Source organism: Felis catus, chromosome D3, assembly GCF_018350175.1.
Source record: "Felis catus isolate Fca126 chromosome D3, F.catus_Fca126_mat1.0, whole genome shotgun sequence".
In the NCBI taxonomy this organism is placed as follows: Eukaryota; Metazoa; Chordata; class Mammalia; order Carnivora; family Felidae; genus Felis; species Felis catus.
This window is the reverse complement of record NC_058379.1, coordinates 26751072-26765492: the sequence shown is the minus strand read 5'-3', so window position 1 is coordinate 26765492 and position 14421 is coordinate 26751072. Positions and strand designations below refer to the sequence as shown.

Genomic DNA, 14421 nt, shown 5'->3' with positions numbered 1-14421 from the left:
CGGAGCTTGGCACTATGTGCCAGATAAAATTTGTTGAATGAATGAATGGATGGATGGGTGGACGGACGGATGCCGGACCCTGGCAAATCGCCGTCCCCTTTCCCTTGTTTTCTTCCCAGGGCCACTGAGATTTGCCTCTGTCTGCCTTCCCCCAGGGCTCGACTGACCACACCGGTGAACCCAGCGTGCCCCCGGTCCTGGCAGCCGGACGGCTGATGCATGCAAAGTGGACATCCCCTTGCCCAGCCGCCTGACCACCCTGGCGCGGCCGAATCCAAAAGCTAATGACATTATTGTGCAGAGACACAATGTCTGTGGGCATTTGCTGACCCGGGCTTTGGTGTGGGCTTAACCCAGCATTCTCGTCCTGCTTTCTGTGGGGACGCAGCGATCACCCGTCTCGGCACCGGCACTCCTGGGGAAGGTATAAATGCCACCTCCCGCCGGCTAGGCTTCACGGGAGCTCTCGGAGGCTGGCGTCACTGGTAAGAATGCCTCTCTCGCTTGCCTTGCCTTTTCCTCTCATCCTTATCCCCTGTTGGAAAGTGTGGGAGACCTGGGTTCCAATCCAGGTGCCACCCCCTTTCTGACAAGGGGACCTTGGGCAAAGACTTCACTGCTGTAAGCCTCAGCCTTCTCTTCTGTTAAATGGGGAGAGGGGTCGTCAAACCTCCTTTGTCAGAGGTGACACAGGTGCGTGGTCCGGCACGCTGCCTGGCACACAGGCTCCTCTATTAATGTCAACCAGTCCATCAGCGTCCTTGCGTCGCTAGTGACTGGGGGGGAGAATCCGAGGGTTTGTTAGTGGAAGGAATCAAACCAGCGAAGGCCCAGCATCGTTTCGAAGGCGGTGAGCCAGTGCTCCCCAAATCCGCAGACATTCCCGGGCACCTGCTACGTGTCCAGCCTTGGGGAGCGCTTAGTGGCCAGGAAGCAGCTGGGGATCTCTGAGAGCTTCCAGGGACAGGTGATTCCAAAGCCACTAAAGCTTGGTGGAAATGACCCTCATGATGCCATAGCTGCTGCCATTTACAGAACGCCGGCTGTATCCCGGACCCGCTGCCCAGGGGTCAAGTCGTCACAACCTGTTCACAGATATCGTCGGGCGCCATGACTGTCCCCACTTTGCAGAACAGGAAATTGAGGCCCACATTGGCAGCACCCGAGTTGACCTGATTGAGCTTAACCTTTAGTGCGAGGCGGTCAACGACTGAGGCTGCATGGCGGGGCCTCTGGCCGTGTGACAGGTGCACAGGGCTGGTTACTTAGGAGAACAGAGCCGGCTTGGCCCCCAAGCTGCTTATTTGCAGTTCTTCTCTGTGGGGGATGTCCTGGCCTGGGCTCGAGTGTGGAAGGGGCTTCTGGAAGCTGGGCGTCTTCTCTGGAGAAGGAGTTGAGGTGTCTCCTGTTCACTGGAAACACGCAGGCTGCTCCTCCTGCTCACTGCTCCTCCTGCGGGAAAGGGGAAGGGAGTGCCAACTTTCCAGATGTTCTGGAAAACGTTTTCTGACGTTCTCACCAGGGAAGAAATCTTCCCTGCTGCTGCCTATCACAGTGCCTGAGTTTCCACCATTATGCTCACTTCTTCGCCTTCTCGTAGCATGAGTCCATCACAGATATGGGCGCTCATGGGGAGTGGGGGAAGGTCAGCAGCAGAGGAGCATTCTGGGTACTGGGTGCCCGGGGGGAGGGGGTCTTGAGGACGAAGTCGGGGTGAGGGCCTGGGGTTACAGGAGACTTTGTGAGTGGGGTTTGTGGCCCGCACTTTGCTTTTGATCGGGAAATTTCTGCACGATATGGATGGGGCTGCATTCTGCGTGGCTCCCTTTGTCCGGAGCTGAATGACTGGGACCCACCTGGGGCCCCGCTTGAAGCCCCAGTTTATCACCACTTTCTTAGCAGACCTCGATTTCCCCTCCGGAGCAGTCCTGGGCACCAAGAAATGAAGCTAAGGATGGGAAGTCAGACAGCCACTTGTGGACCCCGCTGCTCTGGGACATCCTGAGACAGGGATACCAGAAGGCTCGAGGGCCGGAGTGGAGGGGCCCCGAGGCACCCAGGGGAGAAAGCAGAGGACCCAGAGAGGTCCTCACTGCCGCTTCCCACATATCTTCCAGGTCTTTCCTGCACAGGACCACCCACCATGGCCTCAGACCACCAGACCCAAGCGGGCAAGCCACAGCCCCTCAACCCCAAGGTGGGTACGATGCGGGGGAGGGTGGGAGGGGCACGCAGAACTCCTCCTCCAGACTCAGTTTCCCTTCTGTAAAGTCCAAGTGGGTGTCTGCCTTCCTGAAGCTCCCGCTCTGTGCCCCTGCCCCTCTCTGGGCTCCAGTCTCCCCCACTTGCACAAGGGGGCAGTGATTCCGCCCCCCTCCGCCCCCGCCCTGGCCCCTGCACCAGCCCACGGCCGGCCAGGATTCCTGACACCAGCTTCCAGCTCTGGAGACTTACGTTTCTCTGCCTCACCCCATACCCCGTACCCCATTGCCCACAGGGGCTCCCCAGAGCTGGGGCGGACCCACAGTCCCGTGCGAGAGGGGGCTTGTGAACCGAAGGTGAGGTGGGATTCCTACCTGCTGTGTGACTCGGGCCAGTCACTTGACCTCTCTGAGCCTCAGTTCCCACCTTTGTAAATTGGGGAGAATCGGAATCACGGTGCAAGGTGGGTGTGAAGAGGCAAAGGACACCAGCTTGGCCTGGCCTGCGGTGTCCAGCTAAGACCAGCTATCACTACCTGCTTTGCCCCCTCATCCTTCTCGCCCTCCTAGGGTCCAGTGAGGGGGGACTCATCATACCCAGTCTGCACCCAAACCTCTACCAGCCACCATTCCCCTGACTGCCTCTGTCGGGCTCCCTCCCATGGTCCCCTGCTTCAGGGACCCTGGGCAAGGGGTCCACCCGGGATGAATGAGGAAAGGAGGTGTTAGCTGAGGTGGTCAGGGAGGCCTGTCTGAGGAGGCGATACGGGAGGGGAGACCCGGGTCACCGGCCACGTGAGTCGGGGTGGGGGTCAAGGAGAACATTCCAGGCAGAGGACACAGCGAGCGCAAAGGCCCAGAGGTGAGACCAAGCTGCATGAGTCTGAGGAGGAGCACGAAGTCCTGTGCAAGCTGTTTAGAGCTGCACTGGCCCACAGATGTAGAAATCGAGCCCCATGCCATTTAGCATTTCCCGTAGCCACGGTAAGAAGGTACAAAGGAGCCAGGGAAATTAGTTTGCATATTCTATTTTATTAAACGCAATAGGCCCTAACGTATAATCAATAGAAAAATTATGAGAAAGCCCTTTGGCACTCTTTCTTGACTATCCTAAACCTTCAAAATCTGATGTGTCACCTTCTGTGGCAGTGCGTCTTCATTGGGACGGCCTGAGTGCGTCCCTCAGACTTAGGTGGCCAATGAATGGCTGCAGCACTGGCCTGCACACATTTATTTATTTATTTATTTATAATGCTTATTTTTGAGTGAGAGAGTGCGTGAACAGGGGAGGGGCAGGAAGAGAGAGAGACAGAGAGAGAGAGACAGAGACAGAGACAGGATCCCCGACGCGGGGCTCGAACTCATGAACCGCGAGATCATGACGTGAGCCGAAGTCGAACGTTTCACCGACTGAGCCACCCCAGCGCCCCCGGACAGCGCGCATTTAAAGGATTAGGTATCGCGTAAAATGTCAGCATCCGTGTGTGGATACATAGCAAGAATGGTCACGGTGACAATACTGAGCTTCCGGGCCGTCTGGGCCGTTCGAATACACGGAGAGGCTGACCTCCCTGGTCCTCCTCCTTGTCTCCCAGGCCAGGGTGATGATACATTGGCTCCTAATGTCCCTGCTCCTGCTTCTTCTCGCTAACCCTGCAGAGTGCTCAGCCTCTCCCATTTTACAGACGGGCCAGCTGAGGTGCGAAGCAACCCCATTGCTTGCTGGGGTTGCCCAGCTGGATACGCAACAGGGGTGACATCAGAGCCTGTGTCTCCTGACCCTTCCGTGGTCGAGTCAGTGACCATAAAGGCCGAACTGAGCCCATGGAATTTGTCTCTGAGCCCCGCCGGGCCTCCCTGCCCTGCCTTTATCTAGCTAATCCCCGGCCTGGGAGAGAGGGACGTGTTTACACAGCCAGTGCTGACCATGTAGATTGTGCAGCTGCCCTTCCCAGGAGCCCGCTGCCCTGAGCCCGCCTGGGGGCCGCTCCCTGGGGACGTGTGGCTGCAAACGCGCTCCGGAATCGTGCAAGGTGGCAGCTGCGAGGCCGTGGGGGGGTGGGGGGGGCGCCTTCATCTTGCAGAGATTGTGCCTCCCTCATGGGGAGCCTGCTGGCCCCCTTCCCCGGGCTGATGAGAGCCCCCTTAAGGAGGGAAGGCCCCCTAAGAAGTGTCCCGGGGGAGGAGACCTGCAGAGCCTGTGGGGGCTTAAAGAAAAGGCACAGGTATGCAGGGTCTTAGGGGCCAAACAGGGTCAGGTGTGTTGGTGGTGCCGGCCCGGCTCTAGCAGGAGCAGGAGACAGCCCTACCTATCCTGGGAGCTCGTTAGGGATGCAGAATCTGGGGCCTCACCCCCAAGACGTGCTGCCCCGGAAACCGCATTTTGTCAAGGTCCCAGGTGCCTTGTGTGCACGTCGGCTCGCAAAGCGCTGCCCTTAACGGAAACGGCACCAGACAAACTTGGACTCCAGTTTCCACTCCGCCACTTGCCTGCCTGGGATCCGCAGGTTGTCCCTTCGTTTTCAGGGTTCTGCCTCCCCCCCCCCCCCCCACAGAGCAGATACTGCGAGCTCACCGTTGTGCTTCTCTGAGCCCTTCCAGCAACCCCGTGAGGTAGGCGCTGTCACTTCCCATTTTACAGATGGGGCAGCCGAGGCTCAGCGAGGTGAAATAGGGGCTCAGGAAGGTCTCACAGCTGGCAGGTGCAGGACTGTCTGGCTTTCGCGTTGGGTCTGTGACTCCCGAAAGTGGAGCCCGTCAGGATCCCTCGAGGCTCCCTGAGCCCCCTCCCCGCCCCCAATGCCCTGCTTCGGTCCTCCGCATCGTGACGGGTCCCACCCTCTCCTCCTGTCACAGATCATCATCTTTGAGCAAGAGAACTTCCAGGGCCACTCGCACGAGCTCAGCGGGCCCTGCCCCAACCTAAAGGAGACCGGCGTGGAGAAGGCAGGCTCCGTCCTGGTGCAGGCTGGACCGTACGTACCTGGGTGGGGTGCGGGAGGGGGGCTCGCCCGGTGGGAGCTGCCAGGGTGAGGCATATGGAGCTGGGGGGACCTGCCCTCCCCCACTGTGCTCTTAGACCCTGAAATTTGGGGCAGCCTATGGAGAGAGTTTGTGCTTTGGGGTCACAGAGAACTGGATTCAAATCCCAGCTCGATCACTTTCAGGCTGTGTGACCTTGGACCAAGAACTTCCCTCTCTGAGGCTTGGCTTCCTCCTCAGGATAAGAGGAACCACGCTGAGGGGGAAGGAAAAGAACTCATAGGCAAATCCTGACACGGAGGCCAGGCACCTCCTCGAGGTGGGGAGATAAACACAGCCTCTCTCATGGGCACAGCTGCCCGTCTGTGGCTCCCGGAGTATCTGCACTCTCCTGGGCGGTTTAAAGCTACACGTCCCAGCTCTGCTTTCACCGTGCCCTTCCCAGATTCTGGCCACGCTGGATGTCAGCAGATTCACCGGCACACTTGGGGGCCGGCAGCCTTGGGTCCCTGACCCCGGAGAGGAGGGCTGGTAGGATCTGATTCTGCCCTGCTCAGGTCACAGAGCTAAACACAGCCTGCAGGGGACTCTCTCCGCAGGTCCTTGACCACTCCTTCTCTGCAAGAGCCTCAGGAATCGGGGGTGGCCACTGGTGACCCAAGAGGTCAGTGATTCTGGAGGGGCTGGGGGTCCTCCGTGACCCACACCCCAACTCAGGGTTCTCAGGGGATTCTGCAGAGTTCTGCCAGAAGAAAGGCCCTGCCTGGTCGCCCTCGTCCAACACGCTCCGGGCGTCTGTGCGCCCCAGGAGCGCGTCTTCCTGGACGAGGGAGGTTTTGACCATTGAAGCCCTGCATCTGATTCTCAGTTGCCCCCCGCCTTTTTTTTCGCATTTGGATGGAAGAATTTCTCAAATGGACTTTACACTCCCCTGCTGTCTTTTTCAAAATCTAACTTTTGGTATTTTTATTAATGACCGTTTACCGTTCAAAATTAAGTCCTGGATCGCTGAGGTGATTCTGCTCTTGGACTGGCGGTGTCTGGATTTTGATGGGTGAGCTGAGCAACTGTGAGCCACCCCCCCCCCCACCCAGGGGGCTCGAGAGACTAAGCCAGGGTCCTACCAGAGGAAGCCTGGGGTGGCTCGACCTCCCCTCTCTCTGTCTCCACTGCAGCTGGGTGGGCTACGAACAAGCCAACTGCAAGGGTGAGCAGTTTGTGTTCGAGAAGGGCGAGTACCCCCGCTGGGACTCATGGACCAGCAGTCGGAGGACGGACTCCCTCAGCTCCCTGAGGCCCATCAAAGTGGTGAGCCTCCCGTCACTTCCTGCTTCTTCTCTCTGCTGCTTGTGGCCAGGGCTTTAGGGACCAGGAGGGAGCCTTCACCTCCAGCATCGTGACCCTTCTAATGAGCAGGGTGCGCTTCCTGGCTGTGCGACCTGCTAGAAGCCGTTCGCCTCCCTGGGCCTCAGTTTTCCCATCTGTAAAATGGGGATATTTGGCTCTGCGGCCCTGAGATTCCCACATGCCCAGCCTGAGAGTTGCCACATTGCACAACCCCAGGGGGCTCCGTTCACAAGACCTCAAAATGCTCTGGCGGGGGTGCCGCTCACATTCTATTCTGTACAGACGGTGCTTTCCGGGGTTGGGAACGCATCACAGAGCAATTGCGCAATAAACAGTAGCCATCGTAAACATGAAAAGAAATCCTGGGATTGGTGTGGAGGAAAAGGTAGTTGAGCTCCTGTTTGTAACTCGTGCCGGTGGGGCGTTCTGGTGCATTTCTGAACCTGATTCTTTACGAGAATGTGAGCTCTTAGGGAGGACACCGGGCCCAGCAATGCTCAGTTACACTCCCAAGCCTCCCCAGCACAGTCTAGTTCCCCCCAGAGCTTGATGGAAGGTAGGAGAACATTGCATCCCGTGGACCCGGGTTCCTACCTTGGCTCTGGTGCTCCCAGCTGTGTGACCTTGGCCAAGCTGCTTCACCTCTCTGAGCCCGGGGTTTTCTCATCTGCCAGAGAGCATAAGAGTATTTAAAGGATTAAAGGGGATGACTAAGGAAAATGTCACAGGAACAGGAAGATGGGAAGAGATGTGCCAACGAAGGAAAGCCAAAACATCTCAAGTGCCTTTTCGGGGCACCGCCAGCCTGTGTCCCTGTATGTGTCGACTGTGGCTGCCTTTTTTTTTTTTTTAAGCAGGCTGAGGCTATGGGGGGGAACATGACCTATCAGAACTGAATGTGCCTTAAAGTGTCGATTCCAGAGTGTCGCGTGCAGATAGCCTGTGGGACCTCAACAAACGGCCGCTGTTTACCTGCAGTTACAATTGCACTCGGGTGGCAGGGGTACTGGGCAGAGGGCTGCAGATGGAGTGTGCTAATCCCAACACCGCAGCATGCGGATGGGGCCGGAAGGCTCTCCCTCGCTCCCCCTCCCACGCTCACTCTCCCTACTCCCTGTCAACAGGACAGCCAAGAGCACAAGATCATCCTCTATGAAAACCCCAACTTCACGGGGAAGAAGATGGAAATCATAGACGATGATGTGCCCAGCTTCCACGCCCACGGCTACCAGGAGAAGGTGTCGTCGGTGCGCGTGCAGAGTGGCACGTGAGTGCAGACCCAGCCCTGCTCACCCCGCCCGGGAGCCCAGACCCCGGGATCCTGAGTCCCACTCTGCCCCGAACCCTGCTGATCTTGCACACTCGCGACCTCAGTCTTCCCGCTGGAAAATGGGCGTGGAGATCGCGAGCTTGCGTGTGGCTTTCAGCCCTTGCCGTCCCCTCTAGATCTGCCTCTTGGGCAATACCCTACCTGGGGGGGGGGGGGGAGAGAAAGCTTGGCCTTAACCTCAGTCCCCAAGAATGGGACCGTAAATGGTGGTGGGGGTATAGGAGAGGTCGGGATGAGTTGCGTGGTCTTAACAGGGCTACGGGGGGAGAAAGCCCAGCCCGTGCCGGCAAAGTTAAACCCTCTGGGGGTTCACAGAGGGGCTACAGGCGCTGGGGTGCTGCAGGTGGTTGGTTTCAGCTTGCAAGAGCCGACTCTGAAGGTTTCAGAATATCTGTGAGCTGGTTGCTGAATCATCGGTGGCTCGAAACCAGCCGGGGTGGGGGTATTGACACCACAGACATTGGAAAGTGAGACACGCCAAGACCTTTTTCTACCCCACCCCCCCCAAGAGAGCTGGTTTGACCCAACACCGACTGGCTTTTCTGGGGTTCTTCAACCTCCAAAAATAGTGTGCATGGCTCTGCGTTCATAGTCCTTTTCGTTTGTGTGTTCACTCGTTACTCAAGTGCTGGAGTCCTGCCACGTGCCAGGTGTCGCATTAAGTGCTCTGTGTGTCGGAGCAGCTTCAAGAGACCTGGACTTTTCTTTGTGTAGCTAACAGTCTAGCTGGGGTCAACGGTTAATAATTTAAGAACCCACAGAGATCTGGGCTCCTTCCTTGAGGAAGGGACTGTTGAGCTCAGATCCCAAGAAAGAGTAGGAAGTGCAGTGTGAAGGGAGGAAGGACATTCCAGATAGAGAAGGGCATGTGCAAAGGCCCTGGGGTTGGAGGAGCCTGGTGAGTTGGAGGGACTCTCCAAAGGTTAAAGTGATGGGTGCGCAGAGATATAGTGCACAAGACCACGAGGGAGAACTGCAGGTATACGTAAGGGTTGGCCTGGCAGGTCCTTGTAGGCCAGAGCTTTGTGACATTTTGTGTGTGTTGGGGGCGGGGGATAGAAACTGTAACTTTCATTAGGTGCTCAAAAGAGTGGAGGATCCCCCCTAAACGGTGCTGACTTCAAATGATGAAGGGATAATGGAGGGGCCCTGGGACCTAGCCTCCTCTCTCGTTTGGCCTTGCAGCCAGGCATGGGGTTGGGATGAGGGTGGACAGAGGCAGTTAAGAGACCTGCGTTCTTGTAGGCTTAAGTGGGCTTGAGGTCACCTTTCCCTAGTAGCAGGCCTTCAGCCAAAAGTTGCTTTAGGAGATAGTGATCTCCCCACCAAGAGAAGGAAGCAAGCAGAGGCCGGAGGCCGGAGGCCGGGAGGGTGGCGTTCCTGCTCGACAATCAGGAAGTGTGAAGTGAACGGGAAACCCACCCTTCCTCACGGCCTAAGGCTGCTCTCCTTCTCTCTCTCTTCGTCTGCTTCCCCTCCGCCCCGCAGGTGGGTCGGCTACCAGTACCCCGGCTACCGCGGGCTGCAGTACCTGCTGGAGAAGGGAGACTACAAGGACAGCGGTGACTTTGGGGCTCCCCACCCCCAGGTGCAGTCCGTGCGCCGCATCCGCGACATGCAGTGGCACCAACGGGGCGCCTTCCACCCCTCCAACTAGTGCCCCCCTGTTCCTCCTTCCCAGGGGCTAGGTCTGCTGCCCAGAATCCCCCCGCACCCCCTGGCGAGTGAATAAAGTGTGACTTGCAATTTGTGCGTTGCATTGCCTTTCGTCTCCAGCGGGAGCTGGGTGCTGCGGGCGGGCGGGCGCGCCTGTGTGCGTGAGAGAGAGAGCGAGAGACCCCGAAACTGAGAGAACCAGAAAATGTCTGGGCTGGGGCACGACAGCAGAGCCTTCGCCAAGACTCACAACTCTGCTACTTCGCTGTGTGGTCTTGGGCCTGTTGTCCAAACCCTCTGAACCTCTGCTTCTTCGCCTGGTTTGCCACCACCTTTGCCGCGTGAGCGGCTGGCTCGGCTGACCTCCTGGCTCCCTCCCACGTGGCTGCTGAGTTCCCTCAAGGTCGGGGTGCAGGTGAAGGTGGCTCCAGGCCTTAAAGGTGCATCCACTGCCGGCCATCCCCCCATTAGCATGTTATCCCCCTTGAGCCTGGCCCTTTTCTTCCATCCACCAGAGGGACCCACAACCCAGCAATCCCTCCTGGTCCCGGAGAGAGGTCGTAATCACCTGTTTGTGCGTTTGTGTGCTCATTTGTCCCTCTGTTTGCTATTTGGATGGTTCGGTCTGGATTCTAACGGCTGTTCTGGAGCCCCGGCCAGTGACGGGGGCTCAGACACATCATTCTACCTCTCAGCCCCTCCATGGGTCTACCTGGAAAGAATGGGGGAAGAAACAGTGCCTCTCTCACTGGGTCCAGTGAGGATGAAATGAGCTAACCCAGGCCCTCTCTGTATAAACGGGGATCATTTGCTGGCTGCCTGCAGTGCAAATGTCTGTTCCCAGGGCACAGATTCTCTTCACTTTGTATTTGGTCTCTTTTGTTTTAGTGTTTATATTTTTGAGAGAGAGAGAGAGAGAGAGAGACAGAGCACAAGCAGGGGAGGGGCAGAGAGAGGGAGACACAGAATCTGAAACAGGCTCCAAGCTCTGACTGTGAGCACAGAGCCCGACACGGGGCTCGAACTCACAGACCGCGAGATCATGACCTGAGCCGACGTCGGAAACTTAACCGACTGAGCCCCAGGCGCCCCTATTTGGTCTCTTTCGACGTAAGTGGTTTTAAATTTTGATGTAGCACAACATTCGTCTGTTCCTTTACGGTTTGTACATTCTACATTTTCTTTAAGAAATTCTTTCTCACCCCAGGTCACAAATATATTTCCCAAGATATTTTTTTTTTTTTCCTAAAAGTGTTCAAGTTGTGATTTTCACATGGAAGTTCTCGATCCTTCTGGAGCCGATTTTTGTGTATGGCGTGTGGTAGGGATCTCATTTCTTTCTGGATCTCCCTTTTGTCCTGGAATCATTTTTGTTAAGAAGTCCATTTCCCCCACGGTGGAGCAAATACTACCTTGTCACATATTTGATTGGCATGTGTGTATGGAGTCTATTGATGGGATCTCCTCTTTCTTTCTTTCTTTCTTTCTTTCTTTCTTTCTTTCTTTCTTTCTTTCCTTCTTTCTTTCCCTTGTTTTCTTTCCTTCTTTATTTTCCTTGTTTTCTTTCTTTCTTTTTCTTCCTTCCTTCCTTTTCCTTTTCTTTCTTTCTTTTCCTTGTTTTTTCTTTCTTTCTTTCTTTCTTTCTTTCTTTCTTTCTTTCTTGGAGAAGGTGTGGAGGGAGGGAGGGAGAGAGACAGACAGAGAGAGAGGAGAGAGAGAATCTCAAGCAGGTTCTGTGCTGACTCAGGGCTTGATCCCACGATCAATGAGATCATGACCTGAGCCCAAATCAAGAGTTGGACACTCAACCAACTGAACCACTCAAGTGCCCCAATGGGGTCTCTTTTCTCTTCCTTTACTCAATTTGTATGTTCCTGTAGCTTGACCACATTGTGTCAGTAACTACTGCTTTTTAGTCATACATCTTGGACCATTCTTCTTATTCAGAAATATTAAAAATTTTTTTAATGTTATTTATTTTTGAGAGAGAGAGAGTGCGCGCATGTGAGCAGGGGAGGGGCATAGACAGGGAGACACAGAATCTGAAGCAGGCTGCAGGTTCTGAGCCGTCAGCACAGAGCCTGATGTGGGGCTCGAACCCACGAGCCATGAGATCATGACCTGCCCGAAGCTGGATGCTCAACCGAGCCACCCAAGCGCCTGTTTCAGAAATAGTTTAGATATTCTTGCCCTTGTATGCCTCCATGTAAAATCATCCCCTAAAATCTGGAAACATAGAAAATCTTGTTGAATGAGCTAATGAGTTCCCATGGAGGTGGGAACTAATCAGTGTTCAGCTAATGTTACTAGTTTCCGTTGCTCATTCATTCTTCAGTCAACCCATTTTCTTGAGTGTCTATTTTCTACCTGGAACTGGGCAGCGTAGGGGATACAAGGTAAGTAAGACAGAACCCTTGCTCTCAGGAAGCTCCCACTCTGGAGAGATTGTAATAGTCAGGCAATAAAACCACAGGGATTAGGATGGGTTGAATTGCCCCCCCCCCAAAATTCACGTGTTGATGTCCTAACCCCTCAGGATCTCAGGATGTGACTTTATTTGGAAATATGGCCATTACAGATGTGAGTAGTTAGATTTAAATGAGGTCATGGTTTATATACACAATGGAGTACTATGTGGCAATGAGAAAGAATGAAATCTGTTTTGTAGCTGTACAAAATCTGCTGCTTTTGTAGCAACATGGATGGAACTGGAGAGTGTGATGCTAAGTGAAATAAGCCATACAGAGAAAGACAGATACCATATGTTTTCACTCTTATGTGGATCCTGAGAAACTGAACAGAAACCCATGGGGGAGGGGAAGAAAAAAAAAAAAGAGGTTAGAGTGGAAGAGAGCCAAAGCATAAGAGACTCTTAAAAACTGAGAACAAACTGAGGGCTAATGGGGGGTGGGAGGGAGAGGAGGGTGGGTGATGGGTATTGAAGAGGGCATCTTTTGGGATGAGCACTGGGTGTTGTATGGAAACTAATTTGACAATAAATTTCATATATTTAAAAAAAAAAGATTTAGATGAGGTCATTTAAATGAGGTCATAGTGGATAGGGCGGATCCTTAATCCAACACAACGGGTGTCCTTATGAAAAGGGGGAGATTTGACGCCCGAAACACACACGTGCATACATGGAGAACACCATGTGGAGATGCAGGCAGAAATTGGGGTGATGCTGCAGAAGCCAAGCCACATCCAGACCACCTGGAAACCACCAGAATCTAAGAGAGAAGCATGGAACAGAGCCTCCCTCCCATGCCTCCAGGGGGAGCCAACGCTGCTGACACTTGACCTTGGACTGCCAGCATAAAGAACCGTGGAGAATAAATTTCTGTTGTTTAAACCACTCTGGGGTACTTTGTGATGGCATCCCTAGGACACTAATAACGGTGATGGCAAGAAGAAAGGGCCAAGGACACCAAGAGAAGGCAGGGGCGCTTCCTGGGGCATTAGACCTCCCAAAGAAGTGGGAAGGTTGAAAGAAGAGTTAGCATTTTGCAGGTGAATCTTGGGGAGAACAACTGTGGCAGACGGAACAGAGTAGGTGAAGTCAGGGATGCAAGAAACAGCATGGTATGTTCCAGTGTTCTGGGTACAGTGGGCACTTCAGGGTGTGGGAACATTGAAGGTTGGCCAGCAGAAAGTCCTGAAAGATTGGATGATGTTGGTGATGGCGATGATAATGTGTGTGGTAGGTGGCACCAAAAGGGTTTCCATTCGTCTGTTCCTACGTGCCAACCGACCTAAACTTAGCAGTAAAACTCCCACAATCATTTGTTTTTGCACACATGTGTAATTTGGGCAGGACCCAGTGGGAACAGCTCATCTCTGCTCCAAATGGAGTCATCTCGGATGGCTCAAAGGGTGGGGGTGAGTCCCACGGCTGGGCACTGGTGCTGACTGTTGGCTGGGCCTCAGCTATGACTCTCAGGGCAGACACCTCCCATACGTGGACACTCCATACAGCTGCCTTGTTTCCCACCCCCACCCCCCCCCCCCCAGCAGGTAGCTGGATTCCGGAGCAAGTATTCCAAGAGAAAGCTGGAAGCTTCATGGCATTTGTACAACTTAGCCTCAGAAGTCACATGGCATCACTTCCTCCATACTCTATTGGAAGTTGGGGGGGGGGTCTCATACGTGGACCCAGGTTGAAGGGAGAAGACAAAGGCCCCACCCGTCAACGAGAGGAAGGTAAATGCATGGGATGAGATCTATTACGGTGGCCATATTTACAAAACATACTCCACCAAGGGAAAGAAGACATTAAGAATGGGCTTTGGCAAGGCTAAGCAGGTAGCTGGGATCCACATGACCATGCGTGAGGCAATTTCTCAGCCCATGATCATCCTCCCCAGTGAACGAACAAGGCTGGGCAAGATGGCCGGTGCGGTCACTCTTCCCCCACATTGCTGCGATTGTGTCTCTATTTTTTGTCTTATTTTTCTTTGTGTTCCCCTGCCTCTCTCTCTTTATCTCTTTCTACCTCCTTCTGTCTCTCTCAGGACTCATCTTTATCTTTGCTGGTATCTCTGCCTCCTTCTTGATCTCTCTCCATCTCTCTGTTTCTCTCTGTTTATTTCTATCTCCTTCCTTTCCTATCCCTTCCCTTCATCTGCCTCCCTCCTTCTGTCTCTGTCAACTGAGGACTGTGCTCTGTGGGTCCCTCTCCCCGCCCCCAACACCTCCATGCATAGCTAGACCCACCTTCGCTCAGATCTCCGCAGGGAGGCCCTCCAGGCGCACTCCCGCAACCAGCCACCAGGCGTCAGCAGAGCGTCATCCTCAGGGCTCCTCGCCCGGTGGTTCGCTGTTCGGGCCCTGATTGGAGCCAAGCCCCGTCAGTCACACCGGCTGCCAGAGGTAGGCGGGGCCTCAGAGACTGTCCCGGGACAGAGG

General features: G+C 54.8%; 1 protein-coding gene across 1 annotated transcript; it reads left to right on the top strand.

Moving 5' to 3' along the window:
- Positions 1-396: 396 nt before the first annotated feature.
- CRYBB2 (crystallin beta B2) lies at positions 397-9606 on the top strand. Its single transcript, XM_006938536.3, has 6 exons — positions 397-485; positions 2118-2197; positions 5058-5176; positions 6359-6491; positions 7655-7797; positions 9349-9606. Exons 2-6 carry the CDS (start codon positions 2144-2146, stop codon positions 9515-9517), a joined length of 618 nt encoding a protein of 205 aa, XP_006938598.1. The 5' UTR covers positions 397-485; positions 2118-2143; the 3' UTR covers positions 9518-9606.
- The last annotated feature ends 4815 nt before the right edge of the window (positions 9607-14421 follow it).